General features: G+C 45.3%; 4 protein-coding genes across 4 annotated transcripts; all 4 read right to left on the bottom strand.

Annotated features, from left to right (window-relative positions):
- Positions 1-2,811: 2,811 nt before the first annotated feature.
- On the bottom strand, positions 2,812-5,055 carry PHALS_05335 (fatty acid oxidation alpha mitochondrial; the record flags this gene model as incomplete). Its single annotated transcript, XM_024722893.1, has 1 exon — positions 2,812-5,055. The coding sequence occupies one exon, from the start codon at positions 5,053-5,055 to the stop codon at positions 2,812-2,814; it is 2,244 nt and encodes a 747-aa protein (XP_024573924.1).
- Positions 5,056-5,210: 155 nt separating this feature from the next.
- On the bottom strand, positions 5,211-7,375 carry PHALS_05336 (serine protease family; the record flags this gene model as incomplete). The annotated part of the gene is made up of 9 exons (XM_024722894.1): positions 5,211-5,672; positions 5,728-5,844; positions 5,907-6,040; positions 6,120-6,266; positions 6,325-6,388; positions 6,670-6,747; positions 6,814-6,979; positions 7,041-7,268; positions 7,338-7,375. The coding sequence occupies 9 exons, from the start codon at positions 7,373-7,375 to the stop codon at positions 5,211-5,213; spliced, it is 1,434 nt and encodes a 477-aa protein (XP_024573925.1).
- A 339-nt stretch (positions 7,376-7,714) lies between these two features.
- On the bottom strand, positions 7,715-8,271 carry PHALS_05337 (Uncharacterized conserved protein; the record flags this gene model as incomplete). The annotated part of the gene is made up of 4 exons (XM_024722895.1): positions 7,715-7,740; positions 7,816-7,920; positions 7,990-8,109; positions 8,184-8,271. The coding sequence occupies 4 exons, from the start codon at positions 8,269-8,271 to the stop codon at positions 7,715-7,717; spliced, it is 339 nt and encodes a 112-aa protein (XP_024573926.1).
- Positions 8,272-8,350: 79 nt separating this feature from the next.
- On the bottom strand, positions 8,351-10,102 carry PHALS_05338 (hypothetical protein F442_02522; the record flags this gene model as incomplete). Its single annotated transcript, XM_024722896.1, has 1 exon — positions 8,351-10,102. One exon carries the CDS (start codon positions 10,100-10,102, stop codon positions 8,351-8,353), a length of 1,752 nt encoding a protein of 583 aa, XP_024573927.1.
- Positions 10,103-13,482: the final 3,380 nt, after the last annotated feature.

The following is a 13,482-nucleotide window of genomic DNA, read 5'->3' on the forward strand; positions in this document are numbered from 1 at the left end:
GAGGACGATCGGGGTCTAGCAGCGCTAGATCGGTGCATGCAGGAGGCTATCTTTGACCCCGTCAAAATTTCCTACTGTTCGGTGTTCCAACACCATTCCGCATTCTTTTTAAAAAGATTGGATAATGATCGGGCCATTTCTGCGTAGATTACGCTATACTTGTGCAAGTAGTTGGGGAGACCAAGCCACTTACGCAAGTCTTTCTGGTTCTTTGGAACCGGCCAATCTACAATGGCCTTGACCTTAGCGAGATCCGCTCGAAGGCCACGCTTCCCTATGAAGCACCCTAAAAGGGGAATCTCTTCTGCGCCAAAGATGCACTTGTTTGTATTGGCGTACAGTTTGTTCGTGCGCATGCACTCTAGCACCGCTCTTAAATGGACGATGTGGTTCTCCTCATCTGTCCTCCCGTGCCCTGCACGCGTGTGAACGAAGATGTCGTCAAAGTATGTCTGTGCATACGCCCGATGGACTTTGAATAACTGCATCACAAGAAGATTAAATGTTGCTGGTGCATTTGAAAGCCCTTTGTGTATCACCAGCTACTCCCAGAGCATCCCGCTCGGAGTACTTACCGCAGTCAGTGGAATATCATGAGCAATCGGTGATAACCATCACTAAGTTGAGTACACTGTTTTTTTCAAACATCTTTACTAGAAATTGGCGTTTGTGATGGAATGGTGGTAGCGAATAGCTTATTATAAGCGTGAACGATACGCCACTTGCCGTTCGGCTTTCGGACACAAAAAAGTGGGTGTCGAATGGGGAGACTTGCTCTCACATACCATCCCTGCGTCGTGCTTTGCACGGAAAATGGCGTCAATGACGTCACACTGCTCTTTGGGCAGAGGCATTGGCGTGTTACGCAGTTTTTGGTTCTCGAAACCAGGTCATTCTGATGACGCACATCTCGGTCCGGAGGTAGGACCGACGGCGTGTCTTTGGAGACGACGTCTTGGAATTTCCTTGCCAAAGGATAAGGATCCTTCAGGATCGACAATCCACTTCGTGCGTTCAGCATCCTCATAGTGTCCTCCAACACAACTTCATCCAGAAGCGACGACGAGTTAATTTTCTTGTTCGGTCGTATAATGACGACCTCGACTAAATTGCCTGCCTACAGGCATCATGTCCAGCAAAAGAAGAGCATCCATTGCGGGAATAGCCTCGAGGGTGACGTCGCCGTCTTTCTCTCCCGTTAAACCGTTGCCAAGGGTAAACTGCTGTGCGCTATCGTCTACGGTAGACACACCCTGGGTCAGGGTTGATGCTCTGCTTCTTGCAGATATCATACGGCTTTGCCGTCTCCACACAAAAGAGGCCTTACGCTCTATCAAGTCCAGTGCGAACACGCACTCGGCGTCGTCCAGCGTCCCCACTCCCTGCTCCATTGAAGCCTTGATGTTATTAACAGCATCCGACGAAAACTGCTATTTCTGCAGTCTTCGTTCAGTAGATAACGTGCCACCATACGCGTATCAGAAGGGCCTTGCCCAGGAAATCTCGGCCTTTAGCCGACCAGGCCATTCTTGGCATGCAGCGACTGCGCAGCGCTCGGTGGGCTACGTGCCTATCCACGTTCAGCTCGCGAGCCACGCTCGGGACTCTTATCCAAAACATCTTTGGTTTTGACAACTCGGATACTCCGATATTGACCGTCTCCGTCCAATGCCCGCGCCAATAGCGCTTCTGCTTTCTAGCAGAGGTGGGTTTATGACTAACCAAATCCCCACCAGAGTTGTGCGCGTAGGGCCCAAGGTCTTCGACCTCCAATAAATCCATGGTTCATGGTGTTCCAACCATGCCATACCAAGGATATGGTCATACCTTACATCCAAGTCTAAGACTAGACAGTGTTCGACGCTGTTAAAGTCAAGGAACTTGACACCGAGGTCCACAGGGATTCTCGGCACATCACCATCGCTAAAAGAACAGTGGCGGTGTCACTCAACAGCGTCCAGCGCTTTAGCATACAGCTGACTTCCTTTGATCGTGGAGCGTCGAGCATAATTGCCCGATGCACCAGAATCGATAAGATTTTCCATGGCTTATCAAAGCTATTCATGGTCGCTTTTACGACCAGAAAGCCCGGCTTACACACACGTTCTGTGTTCAAGAGCACGCAGCTCTTTGGGGTTTGGCCCTTGTAACGGGGTCACATGAGAGCGACCCGTCACTCTCCCAAGGGAGCTGTGGTGTGGCACACCACATTACTAGATGGGTACATGGCTTGAGAGTCATGTAATAAGAAAACATTAAGGAACACCTATAAATATATTCAGTCTTAAAACTACCTAAATTTGGTGATGGGTACATGCATTAAGGAACACCTATAAATATATTCAGTCTTAAAACTACCTAAATTTGGTTAACGTGTCCTCGGTGAACTGCCGTTCACTTAGAGTTTGTATACTCTTGGAAGTCAAGCTTCCTCTGTGCAAGGTGCCGTGTGACCCGTCACAGCCCTGCTGTCCTCTATCTCTTTAGAGCTCAACAGAAGCAGGGCGCCCCCCATTTTTACCGTCGTCAACAGCATTCAAGTACTGTATAAGTAAATAGCGTTCGTTTTAGTAATGCGATGTATATGCACAAGCATGCTGAAGTCGTTGACGGCACTTGTTGCCCGCAAAAACGTCGTTTGACAATATTTACAAGAAAATGTAGCCGTTTCTCAGACTGAGCAGGGATGTGCGACCGAATTACAGTTTCACACACATTAATTAATCAACACATTACGATCATGCTCTGCATTGAATTGCTTGAATCGAGTCTGCTGAGGTCTGGCTATTAAAGAATACCTCATAAGTTTGTTTAAGCCGAATGAAACTTCTTGTTCGTCTTGGCCATGTCTTGCAGGAGCGGTGCAGGTGCAAATTGCGGGCCATATTGGTCAGCATAACGCTGCATCATCTCCGTGAACTTTGCGCTGCCCACCTTGTCAACATAGCGGAAGGGGCCACCAATGAAAGGCGGGAAGCCAATGCCAAATACTGCTCCAATGTCGCCCTCCAAAGGAGATTCAATAATCTCGTCTTGTACACATAGAACGGCTTCGTTTACAAAGCGTGAGATAAGACGGTTCACCGTGTCTTCTTCACTGAGCTTTCGATCTTCTTTTTGGAACTTTTTCACGATGTTTGTAGCATCAGCATTCAAGATCTTCTTAGCTTTCTTTCCATTAGAAGGTTGCACAAAAAATCCCTTGCCAGACTTTTTACCCAAAAAACCCTTCGCAATCATCTCTTCGAATAGCTTGGCATCTCCGCCATTCATACGGACGCCCAGCGCCTTCGACAAGGTCTGGTTGACGTGGTAAGCCACGTCGAGGCCTACCTCATCAGCCAACGTGATAGGACCCACAGGCAAGCCCCATTTTGTTATGAGTTTATCGAGAGTTTCCGGATCCACACCATCTGCTACAAGAGCCAATGTCTCTGCAATGTAAGGCCCAAGGCAGCGATTAACATAGAATCCTGGAACATCCTTCACCACGATAGCTGTTTTGCCTTGCCGAAGTCCTAAATCCAAGGCTTTCGAGGCTGTCGCATCACTTGTACCTGCATGACGTATAATTTCCAATAGCGGCATACTCGGCACAGGTGAAAAATAGTGCATTCCAATCACATTCTCCGGACGCTTGCAGGCAGATGCAATGTCGGCAATTGGAAGTGCCGATGTATTTGTTGCAAGTACACAATCGTTCGGGACGTACTTTTCAAGATCAGATAACACCTTGTGCTTCAAAGCCAAGTCTTCAAACACAGCTTCAATGGCTAGATCTGCCTTCATGATATGTTTGATCCAGATATCATCCTCATCGGAGAGAGGCACGATCTTTGCCATGACGGCATCTCGATCAAAAATCGTCATGCGCTTGCGCTTAACTTTTTGATCCAGGTTGTTGCGTACATAGTCCTCACCCTTTGCTGCAGCTACGGCATTGCGGTCTTTCAACAAGACGCGAACATTTTTAGTAGCCGACACCTGTGCAATCCCAGCTCCCATGAGGCCAGCACCAACGATACCCATTGTTTCCACAGGTTTCGCTGGTTTTCCATACCGATTTTTTTTCAAAGCGGTTTGTCCAAAAAAAATACTCATAAGCGCCTTCGCCTCACTAGTCATTCCTAGCTTTGCGAAACTAGCAGCCTCCACCTCCAGACCCTTCTGAGTTCCTTGTTCAATACCAGTTTGTGTTGCCTCTATAATAAGCTTCGGTGCGGGATAATGTCCGCCAGTCTTCTTCACTACCATCTCTTCGGCCTTCTTAAAGACAATTTGACGCAGCGGTGTGTCCTCCAAAATCCGATTAACAAATCCCCTACTCTTCTTGCTAGACTTTAGATTTCCAAAAGCTAGTTGCTCAGCTGCTGAGATGGCCGCACTCTCTAGAGCATACGGATCCGCCACTTGATTCACAAGACCCATCTTCAGAGCCTTGTCAGGCTTGATATTTCTCCCTGTAAGCATCATATCCAATGCAGCCTGGATACCTACAAGTTTTGGTAGGCGCTGAGTACCCCCCGCACCGGGCAACAGCCCCAGCATCACTTCAGGCAACGCTAGTTGCGTCTTTTTACTTTGAGAGGCAACACGATAGTGGCATGCGAGTGCCACCTCAAGACCTCCACCCATACAGGATCCTTCGATAGCTGCCACAAACGGCTTCTTGGAGCCCGCAAGGCGGTTCATAAAGGCTTGACCAGAGCCAGATAAGGCTCGCATCTCCTCTTCTGTTTTACATGCATTTAGCTCAGCGATGTCAGCGCCGGCAATGAAAACGCCGGGCTTAGCCGAGATAAGCACCACCGACTTAATATCAGGGTCATTCTCCACAGTGTCAAGCATCGACGACATTTCTTTTGTCATCTTGGTCGAAATAGTGTTCACTTTGGCCGATTTATCGTCCAATCGCACAATAGCCACGCCATTAGGGCGAGTCTCCAGAGTCAGAAAGGCACCAGAGCTGCCAGATGCTGTGGAAAGCGCATGAGAGGATGCCAGCTGAGCTTTAAGAGCCGCTCGGCGCAAGTTAAAGGCCGTCTGAAGTACCATTGTATGTGAAGGAAATTGCAGAAATCCAAAATGCTTAGATCCTTAAGAGATACGAATTGGATTCAACGGGATTCTAACGTGCCTCATTGTATCATCAGCCAATCAGAATTAACACAGCTTCAAGTTATGTTATAAACATTCAGTATGTGGCAAGTTTATTCAGTTTTGAATCTTTGCGTAAGCGAGTTTAATAGCGGCTGCTGCAGCATATTCGGGATGGCATTTTCATTTTGTGGAGGAGGTTTAACCGAGGAATCATCAGATGCCAAGCACTTGTTGCCAACAATAATTGCGTCAAGAAATTGCCGCAGTTTCGAGTAATACTTGTCGCCTCCGCGTAGCCAAGTGTCGTTGTGCGTTCCATCAGCGACTGTGTACCACACGACGTGCTTACTTAAAGTGGCGAGAGATCGCAATTTCTTCATGTGGGGGTGAGGCACTAGCTCGTCTTGCAACCCCGCGATAAAAAGAATCGGCTGCTTCAACTTCTGAATAGCGGATTCGCTGTTCCAGTCTATTCGAAGCACAAATCGCTTTAAAAATGTCAAGAAAGGCAGTAGCGCATCCACCATTGCCGAGATGCTGAGAAATGTGTTTTCCAGAATAACGCCAGCCACCTGATACACATGTCATTAGTTATTTGTTATCACTGAGGTGATTTTACCAGCGTACCCTCACGGGCTCTTTTTCAGCGAGGTAAATAGACACTGCTCCACCAAGTGACCGGCCCAACACTACAAGCATCGACGAATCGATATCTGGACGATTGAACATGGCGTCAAGTGCAGCCTTACATTGTGTTTGCACTGTTAGTATTTGTTATAGTTGTTAGCGTATGCAATAAAACATACTTCAGCATCTAGCTTGATTCCTTCCTCAGATGGAGTTCCCTCACTGTGGCCGAATCCTCTGTAATCCACGAGCAAAATGTTGACTCCCACCTTTCGAAATAGCTGCACGGCATTTGGCAGACGATATCCAATATCTAGAGCACAGCTTGAACAATAAGTGCCACGAATACAAAACGCGATGCATGCATTAATGCCTTAGCATATATTCCCTACTTCCGGCGTTGCCGTGAAAGAATATAAGGGTCGGCCGATTTGAGTGGTTCTTCTGCTTCATGAGCCATGCGTTGATCTTCACGCCGTCCTTACAAGTAATCATGAGGTCTTCATAATCGATAGAAAACTCTTCCGGGGTGCGGTATCCTGTCGATAGCCATCATATTAGTATTGGCACATTCGCTGTCCCGACACTATGTCGTACCTGGCGGATTGTCTTTTGTTAGCTTGGAGGCGCCCGGAATTGCTGGAAAGTAAAGCAAGCGATCCTGGTATATGTACAGAATAAAGATAGCACACATGCATAGCGTGCCACTCGTGCAGGCCGCGCTGAGCAGCCATGACATAAGTCTGGAGATCATTGCAAAATTATGGGAAGATAGAAAAATAGAGACTAATTTAGAATTCAAATAAAGGTTTATGGATTAAACTTTGAAATTACCATTACTGTTGCTAACTACGTCTACAGAATTGAGCACTTAAAAGATCGTTGCTTTGTTTTAGGATTTTGTTGGTTGGTGATGACACATCGAATAGCCTCGTCAAACACCGACTTCAGCCCCTTTTGCGTAAGTGCCGAACACTCCATATATTTGTATGCGCCAAGCTCAATCTTGAGCTCTTCTCCCTGTAAACATTGACACCAGTAGCACGTGAATTGGCAAATCAACCTTTCACACTCCTCTAATCGAACCTGCTCTTTCGTGATAGGAACAAGATTCTTCTCCTTAAGCCTCTCAAGCGTTTCTTCATCATCACGTAAATCTGACTTGGTGCCCACAAGTATAAACGGCACGCAAGGTGCGTGGTGGCGTATTTCAGGCAGCCACTTGGACTTGACATTCTCAAATGAGGCAACGCTGTAGCACAAAGCGTCAAGAGTAAATTTTACACAATAAAATATACATGGCGGCACTTTACCTAACGACTGAGAAGCAAATAAGGAACACATCTGTCTGAGGATAGCTAAGAGGACGCAGGCGATCGTAATCCTCTTGACCAGCAGTGTCCCACAGCCCCAAATTGATTGGCCGATTATCCACCATCACATTGGCGCTGTAGTTGTCGAATACCGTGGGTATATACTCACCCGGAAATGTATTAGTCGTGTACGAGATAAGCACACACGTCTTGCCCACGGCACCGTCGCTGTTGGTAGATAGTCAAACATGGTCTCTTCCAAATGATATAAATGCACCATCAATCAGATGCACTCACCCGACGATTACACACTTCATATTCTGCATGGCAGACATTGCTAGTGCTTCGGCTAGTAAATTGAAAGACCCTGTGTCCCACAAGGCTTTTGTTTTAGTGAAGGGACGTGGATGCCTAATATGCGGCAACGAGCAGTTTCCAGGTCATTCTGGCTTCAATTCAGTGCTAAATATAGAAGACGCAAAAGTATTTATAAATCCTATACTGTATCATAAGCAATAAGTCCGGTAGACCTCCTTTACGACTTCATTCGAAAAAACATGTCAATGAAGAACTTCATTTTTCTATTGTGGCGCACGAGTTTTCAGCTCTGTAGAAAAGATAATGCCTGTTATCTTCATGTCATTTAGGTTTTTAATCAAAAATCATTCGTACTTCTAGCACAGCTCGTTGAATTTATTTTCTGCGAGTAGAGTATAAGCAGCAAATTAACAGTGTGAGTAAAGCAATAGCAACAGCAATAGTCACACTAGAGAACCTAAAGATTCTGTGTATTGCTCAAGCTGGTCCACCATGTCTTCAAGTTCATAAAGCTCTTCGTCAACGTCGTCTATGATGTTCATTTTCTCATCGATTGAACTAGCTGAAAGCAAAACACAGGGTCAAAATACCAGCGCCACTTCCAAGCGGCCATTTAATTCGAGAGTTTTACCACGGGTCTCCAAAAATTTTGACATCGTGCCCAGATTTTCAAGTTCATGCTTCATATTTACGTACTTGATGTTAATGTTATTCACGACGGTCTGCATCAACTGCATCGACTCAAGCGAGCCTGAACCAATGGCGTAAGCAAACGTGAGGTATAATAGAACCTTTACGACTTCAAATGAAAAACATTTTCCGCACCATTAACTTGCGAACCAACATACGCCGCGACGTTCGTGCATACACGTTGCGTAAGCTCCCGTAGTTCGTCTATCTCTACTTTTTCCATGATTTTGTTAATGGTGATAGATTTTTTGCATTAAAAAATACAAATAAAGGTATAAAAATGTGGACCATATCATTTAACTTTACATAGAGTCGCTACGTTTGAGTAAAAAGCTTTCGTGACGTGGTGTCGTCAAGTCGTTAAAGATCCAGCGTGAAGTGCGGCGAGGAGAGATGCATGTATTGAAGCGAGGAGAAAATTCTGACGCTGCAGTTGATAATATTGATAAGTGGGGGCGGTAGCATTCACTTGTGTTCCTAAAAACGGGCAATTGCTTGCTCCATGGCACTACAATCCACTCAACAGTAGGAAGCTTTAAAAACTCGCGAACGCGAGGCTCTGCTGTAAGAGGTATCTTTTGGTCTAGAACGCCTGAAAAATTCATACAAAGTACGCACTCCAGAAACTGCTGCAGGTATGCCGCTCGTCGCTCCAAAAAGCGTGCTGATGTATAACGAAAAAAAGTTTTTGGTGGAAGTAGATTACGAATTTTCAAGGAAGGCACCTTTTTCTCTAGCAGTATGGCCAAAGCATCAAATTCGGAGAAGCGACGATCAACAGTGGCCACTTGTAGATCCCCATTCGAATAAAAAAGAACACTGATGCCAAACCTCGCGATACCGTCTACGACTGTCACACTGGAAATTTCCACAGTAAACGAGCCGTCGTTTGGTGTGTAATCCACCCAATGACTAGGATTAATGAAGCGAACACATTTACCAGCTCCTAAGCGATTCGAATTTCCCGTCGATCGCACCGTCTGACCAAAGTCATCACAATTGTCAAATGGACGATTACCTATACGCGAAAATGCTAATTCGCCACGCGGCGAACGTCGTGTGTACCCATCAAAAAAAGTTGCATCAGTCGACAAATTCACATCGATATCGAGCCAAGCGCTTGGCAAAACTGGACGATTGCCACAGTCTTGACCTTCAATGCGAGCATCGCAAGAGCTCGTTGCAACAATTGTTTGATCCCCAATGGTCAACGATAGTCCCAGAAAGTCACGTATTCGCATGTTGCTCGACACCGGCTCTTTGATTTTAACGAGTCTATTAAAACCAATTTCGGTGATCTGCATCACTAAGCTTAAAAATTGAATCACTCGGTCGCCGTAATCGTTCAGAGCCCGTTCCTTTGGCGTCGCAATCAGACCATTTCCATGCATTGGCATCTTTTGAGCCAGACGGTGACCTAAATACTGAAGCGATAGCGCCTCTGTCAACTGAACAACATCTCGCTGTGTGCGCTCTACAAACGAGACGTAGTATTGTCGTTTTAAGGCCGGTTTAACGCGCGAGCCATCGCAAATAGATTTGGCGCAGCAACACATGACTGCAATACGAAAAGAAAGCACACCGTGATCCAGAGTGACAGAGGTCATTTTAATCGTAAAATCACCAGGTGATGCGAATGCAGGTGACCATGTGTTAGGCTGGCAAAAGACACGGCACACACCTTCGTACAAGTCTGGAAGCTTAATCTCATCCAAATCTACGTAGGACAGCGCGTGACTCCGGTTTTTGTAAAAGTTTTTCGTTTGTGGAGCTGGCGTCCGAACATTTTCTGATAATATCGACGTAGTATCTATTCGTAGTGAATTTCCTACATAAAGCGGCCGAACTTGGGCCTCCAGACTCTCATAGTTGCGCACTGATCGCTCCATTTGAGCTTCAGACGCCTCACGTGGGCATTGGGAATCCAAAACTGTCGTCTGCTTCTCAAAAATTGTGTCGTACGCGAGTCGCTTAAAAGTAGAAGACAAGGCTGTTAAATTAAAGATATTTGATGTGGACGTTGCCGCATCAGCGCCGCAAGTCAAGGACAACATTGTTTAGGTCACGTGTCCAACCGTGCGCCTATGTTAATAGTAGGGTCTTGAAAAAGCGGAAATTATTTATAGCTTTGAAATAACAATTGCGAAAAGACAATAGAGCATCGGCATTCACCGGTAATGTTCCCGTTGTCTTACTCCGACACCAATGCACATTTGTGACAGGCGTTTTGTTGACAAATTACTTAAGTCATCGCCGCAAAGCAATTTAACAGTAAAACTATTTTTGAAAAATGTTATAAAACATATAATTTCAATCTTCTCATTAGAAATACGCAGAACAAAAGTAGATGCTTTGATTTTGTGACGTGAAAGAACCACTTCTCAATTTGCCGGCTACCCCATAAATCAACTGATCTGAAAAACCCTGCCTCCCTCAGCCCCCCGCTCCAGCTGTCACTCTCAATGTTACCCATGAAGATGATGAATCCATCTGCTTTTGTAACGGGGTTACAAAGACCTTGTATGACGCGGAACGCACAAGATTGTGGGGCCGTACATAGGTGTGTATTACACAGTGACAGTGGTGTAACAAGAAGCCACGTGGCAGGACTGTCAGTATTAATGCTGCAGCGGGGCTGCCGTAACTTTGCGCTTAGAGGAAGCGTAAGTTAGGTCACCGGCCTTTCGTTCTATACGTAGAACAAAGTCGAGTTTAGCGGGTCGCAATCCGCTTACTCCAAGAGTAATTACAACCTTAGCCCAAGGCTAATTAACGCTTCCGTTGAGTTTCGAAACTGGCCTTAATTATTTTTATTTGTGGCAAAGCAGCCTGATTTAAAATGCATAGATTTTTCTTAGTATGTACAGTAATTTTCTTTATTATAAATGTATTTTAATTGCTCAGCACTGCGTGCGAGGAGAAGGACAGCTTTTCCAAAATATACATCCTTTGCTGAAGGAACAGCATTGCGTGTTGACAAGATACCCTCCACGCTTGTGATCCAATAGGATTGCATCATAAAATTGATTTTTTTCGGAACAGGTTATCGGGTCACACAGCAATTGCCCAACTCCAGACGTATTTAATACGTTTTGATGCGAATCATAAATTTAGCTAGTTGATGGAGCCTGTATCCCCCAACGCAGCATACCTGTCAGAAAGACGGCCATTTAGTAATGTGCATGCTAATGATGATTATAAAGCAGCCACGATTATAACAAAAATGCATTTGCTACATAGTATGGCCTCCAGGGAAGTATGGCCGGTCTCACAGTGTTCAGTGGCCTTGGTTTATCACCCACTGCTCTTGAGATACAGCAATTCACTTTGATCGCGGTGGGTATTCGGTGTGGTCTGCTTTGGGAGAGGCTGGTTACACCGAAGAGTACGTTTGCATGCATTGCGACGTTCAAGTTTTGCATGATGCAATTGTTCAGGACATATTGTGAGCGATGCACCAGCCTATCTGACTATGTACATAAGCGTCTGACCACGGGAAGTCAGATGTGAAGAAATATTTGTGAGCAGTGCTGAAGTGTTTACGATTGAACCAGCTATTCACCAAAATCAATATAGCTTGGCTGTGCGGCGATGAGAGCCCAGTTCTAGTTGCTTCATTGAAAAGTAAGGGTTGCGATTGGAGCCGCACTATGAAAAACCAGCGCCAGTTGGCAAGTGCCCTGTTCTAAAAATAAAGGATTTGGCTTGGCCTCGGTTGTTAACAATACAAATTACAAACTTTATCGATAGGCCACAACCCCTTACCATTTTCTAAAGGGTTTCAAATGAGCTGAGGTGCGGCAGAAAATGCGGTATCTAGGACTATAAAATAGATCTTGTGCCACCTTGGATTGGCTCTACCGATCGAAGAGTGGCCTTTTTATGTTTTATCTGACGCTCCAGCCTCTGTCACAGGCAATGCTTTACACCATCGATGGTCATGAATGAGTGATTGCGTTTGAGTTTCACCGGCTTGAAGTGATAGGGGAGAATACCCTGTTCATGAAAAGGACAATCTGCAATAAAGTATGCGCTTCTTCAGTTTGAGATGAAGCTGATTGGATCAAAAACAAGTTTAGCCAACAGAGAACATGTGTCGATACACACAGTGACGTCTTCATTGATCTCCCACAGAAAACGGTGGATTGTTTTTTTGTTTCTGAAGAAAAGGTATAAGCAGGGCCGGACTAATGTGATAGCGGACGCGCTTTCCCGTCGCCCCAATTCTGATAGTCGCATATCCCGATGCTGATATCACCAATTTACAAAGCTAAACGTACAGTCTAGGGGTCAGATGCCACAAGTATTGCATTGCTGAGATTCTTCCAAGGTAAGCAGATTGAGAATTCAGTGCCGCTTTATCGAAACGCACGGATGCACGTCCACACCATTCATAATTAGCGCTGTATCACAGCACGTCATTCAACATATAGTTGTACCTCGTGATGAGAAACTCTAAGACAGAATATTGTGTGACGTATTTGTGTGACTGATACAAATAAAAGACATTCTGGCCGGAGAGCGATATGTATTTTCGGCCCAATATGTATACGTGGGAAAGTACGTATGTGCACACGTGTGGAAACATATCAGCGCGGAAAAATCTCGCCACATGCGTTGACAACTTTGGCCAGCATGTCACTTCCAGCATAGCGTTGACAGACCATAAGAAAGGGTTGGATTGGTAGTCTTCTATATATTTCGGCCGGTAATACCATCATCATTGCCTTTCGTGTACCGTTTGAACAAGAAAGTCCTTTCTCCCGTTGCCCGCGATACCGTAATCAGTCAGAAATTAGCCAAGAAATTTTGCTCGAAAAAAACTGCCGGTAATCGTTATATCTAACCAAGTTCCGCGCTCTACAGCTAAGCTTTGGCGAAAGAAGTTGATGGTGCAAGGCACTAGATTAGACATGTCAACTAGAACGTGTCAATCGCGGATATTTTCTGGATCACAATGAGACCGTGGTATTAAAACGAGCTAACGATACATATTGAAGTTTGTTGAATAGCGAAATGCATGATTTTACATAATCTGCTACAAACTTTATTGGTTCGGCTAGTGTTTAACGAAAGGGCTCTGAATCATAGCAGATAATAGCTTCAGGCTGGAATTGCAAGCTAAAGTGAGATTGATTGTCTATGATGTTCTTACGCTGTCGTAACGTTGACGTGAAGCCGTCGTTGGTATTCTCTCTGTAAAAATATATACAGCAAACACTCTGCCGCGATCATATACTGAAAGGGTGAGGGGTCGTTAGCCCGCCTAGGAATCCCACTGAGAACACTAAACACCGTGTGATTCAGCAATGTCTTTTTGGGGAGATCAAACCCCTAATCAAGAGCACAATTTCGCTTGGCAATATCCACTTGGCTAATCTGTGTTTGATTTTTTAACGAACACTTCAAGAGAGAACAAAGATCTCTTCTCTTC

The sequence above is a fragment of the Plasmopara halstedii genome, assembly GCF_900000015.1.
Source record: "Plasmopara halstedii genome assembly, contig: Scaffold_289, whole genome shotgun sequence".
NCBI lineage: Eukaryota > Oomycota > Peronosporomycetes > Peronosporales > Peronosporaceae > Plasmopara > Plasmopara halstedii.